This window comes from Oxyura jamaicensis, unplaced genomic scaffold (assembly GCF_011077185.1).
Source record: "Oxyura jamaicensis isolate SHBP4307 breed ruddy duck unplaced genomic scaffold, BPBGC_Ojam_1.0 oxyUn_random_OJ69303, whole genome shotgun sequence".
Lineage (NCBI taxonomy): Eukaryota > Metazoa > Chordata > Aves > Anseriformes > Anatidae > Oxyura > Oxyura jamaicensis.
The window spans coordinates 1-2,631 of record NW_023309314.1 but is presented as its reverse complement, the minus strand read 5'-3'; the positions used below and the strand labels follow the sequence as shown (position 1 = coordinate 2,631).

The window sequence follows — 2,631 nt, the reverse complement described above, 5'->3', positions numbered from 1 at the left end:
AGATGATTTTGCCCAAATTGAGCACAAAACCAACCCATTTTGTGTAAAACAGAGCACAAAAAACGTCAATTTTGCCCAAATCACGTCACAAAACCATCAAGTTTGCCCAAACCGCGTAGGAAAATAGCCAATTTTGCCCAAATCGAGCGCGAAAAAAGCCAGTTTTGCCCAAATCACATCAGGAAAAAGCCAATTTTGCCCAAATTGGGGAAAAAAACGAGGTTTTGCCCCCCCCCAGACATCCTCCAGGCATCACCTTGAGGAAGATCCCAACGTTCTTGACCTTCTTCTTGACGGCGGTGAGGATGATGGCGGGGCCGTCCTGCGGGGAGGAGGAAGAGGAGAAGAAGACGAAGAGCGTGGGGACACGGCCGGGCGGTGGCCCTCGGGGTGGGGACAGATGCCACCGGTGTCCCCACCTCGTCCACCAGGACGGTGTCGCCGATGAACATGGCGTAGGTGCGCTCCTCCGGCTTCTTGCCCTCCTTGTTGGGCAGGTCCGAGAAGCCCACGTTGATGCTGAAGACCATGCCTGGAGGACGGAGGTCATGGGGACGTTGGGGACACCTTGGGGACACGGTGGGGACCCCCATAAGAAAGGGGACGTCACCACGGAGGTGCTCCTCACCCTTCTTGAGGCGCTGCTGGTTCTTGCTGTTGATGACGAGCGAGCCTTCCCTGAACTCGATCCCCATGGCGAAGCTGGAGGCCACCAAAACGTTCCTCAAGATGTCCCCAAAGTGTCCCCAAAGCGTCCCCGAGGTGTCCCTCCCCCCTCCTCACCCCAAGTTCTTGGTGATCTTGCTCAGCAGCTCCGGCTTCTGCTTCTTCACCACCTCCATCACGGCCCCGTAGACGTCGCAGAGCCGCGCGCCTGGCGAGGAGAAGAAGAGCCTTGAGGACCTCGCGGTGGCCCCAGGAGGTCCCCCGAGGTCCCCCTGAGGTCCCCACCGTGCCGCATCTCCTTCAGCATCTCCTCCTGCAGCTGCAGGAGGAAGGCGTAGTGGTCCTGCATCTCCTGGGGAGGGTCCACCATCAGCGTGCGCACCAGGTTGGAGCAGTAGGACTTGTAGCGGATGCCCATGGCGCAGGTGATGGCCCCGAAGTGCATGTGGTTCTTGTCACTGGGGGGGGACAACCGGGTGACAACGGCACGTGGGACGCCCTTCTGGACCCCAAAACCCCCTCGAGATCCTCCAAAACCCTCCCTGAGGTCTTCACGGTGGACCACGAAGCTCGGTTGCGAAGCCCCCTTAGATGCCACCATGATGGAACCCCAACAGCGAAGCCCCCTTAGATGCCACGGTGAAGCCCCCTTAGATGCCACCATGATGGAACCCCAACAGCGAAGCCCCCTTAGAAGCCACGGTGAAGCCCCCTTAGATGCCACCATGATGGAACCCCAAAAATGAAGCCCCCTTAGATGCCACGGTGAAGCCCCCTTAGATGCCACCATGATGGAACCCCAATGGCAAAGCCTCCTTAGATGCCACCAAGATGGAACCCCAACGGGGAAGCCCTCTTAGATACCATGGCAAAGCCCCCTTAGATGCCACCACGATGGAACCCCAACGGGGAAGCCCCCTTAGATGCCACCACGATGCAACCCCAACGGCGAAGCCCCCTTAGATGCCACCGTGATGGATTCCCAGTGGTGAAGCCCCCTTAGATGCCACCACGATGGAACCCCAACGGGGAAGCCCCCTTAGATGCCACCACGATGGAACCCCAACGGGGAAGCCCCCTTAGATGCCACGGTGAAGCCCCCTTAGATGCCACCATAATGGAACCTTAGAGGCCACCATGATGGAACCCCAACGGGGAAGCCCCCTTAGATGCCACCACGCTGGAACCCTCGCACCGAAGCCCCCTTAGATGCCCCCCACCTCGAAACGGGGACAATTTGGGGCCCAAATCTCGGGGCCAGGTCTCGGGGACAAGTTTTGGGGACGAATTTTGGGGCTGGCCCACCTGACCACGCTGAACTTGAGGTTGTAGTTGCCGCCGCTCTGGATGATGGGTGGGTAGCACATCTCCACGGTGGACGGGTCGGCCCCCGCCAGGTACTTCTTCTCCTCGATGGCCTTCTCCACCGACTCGGCCAGCTTGTTGTGCCGCACCTTCTGCAGGGAGGGACGCGGCGGTGGCCGTGGTGGCTTCGTGTCACCTCCTCGTCACCCTCCCCGCCTCTCCCCACGTCCCCAACCTCGTCGGCGTCCACGATCTCCATCACCCGCTCCTTGAAGAACTTGGAGAAGACCTCGGAGGTGATGGCGGCCGCCTTGCGCATCAGCTGGAGCTCGCCGTCCTCCTTGGCCGCCATGGTGTAGGCCACCACGGCGCTGATGTCCACCTGCGGGTGGGGGGGGGACACGGAGGTGACAAAGAGCCCCCTGGGGACACCCGGGGGTGGGGACAACCTCTGCGGACCTTCTCGAAGCCCTCCTTGCCCAGGCAGTCGTTCCAGCTCTTCATGAAGTCGCCAGGGAACTTGTCCTTGCTGAAGACCCCGATGCGTTTGCCGCCCTTGCTGGCCTTCAGGGCCTCCACCATCTTCTCAAAGTTGGCTTTGTTGCTCTCGTTCTGGGTCAAAAAGTCCAGAAAAGGGTTAAAACCGCCTCGCTGCGCCCA

The 2,631-nt window shown here is 60.2% G+C and overlaps 1 protein-coding gene across 1 annotated transcript; it reads right to left on the bottom strand.

Moving 5' to 3' along the window:
- Positions 1–168: 168 nt before the first annotated feature.
- Positions 169–2,608, bottom strand: LOC118159279 (FACT complex subunit SPT16-like). The gene is made up of 8 exons (XM_035313883.1): positions 2,431–2,608; positions 2,207–2,353; positions 1,972–2,123; positions 952–1,124; positions 784–874; positions 629–702; positions 420–532; positions 169–322 (listed from the first exon to the last, which is right to left on the bottom strand). The coding sequence occupies exons 1-8, from the start codon at positions 2,551–2,553 to the stop codon at positions 179–181; spliced, it is 1,017 nt and encodes a 338-aa protein (XP_035169774.1). The 5' UTR covers positions 2,554–2,608; the 3' UTR covers positions 169–178.
- Between the last annotated feature and the right edge of the window lie 23 nt (positions 2,609–2,631).

Coding starts and splice junctions, on each gene's coding strand:
- LOC118159279 (XM_035313883.1), bottom strand. CDS start 2,553: ATGGTGGAGGCCCTGAAGGCCAGCAAGGGCGGCAAACGCATCGGGGTC. Junction 2,354..2,430: donor GCAAGGAGGGCTTCGAGAAG/GTCCGCAGAGGT, acceptor CCCCACCCGCAG/GTGGACATCAGCGCCGTGGT. Junction 703..783: donor AAGATCACCAAGAACTTGGG/GTGAGGAGGGGG, acceptor GGTGGCCTCCAG/CTTCGCCATGGGGATCGAGT.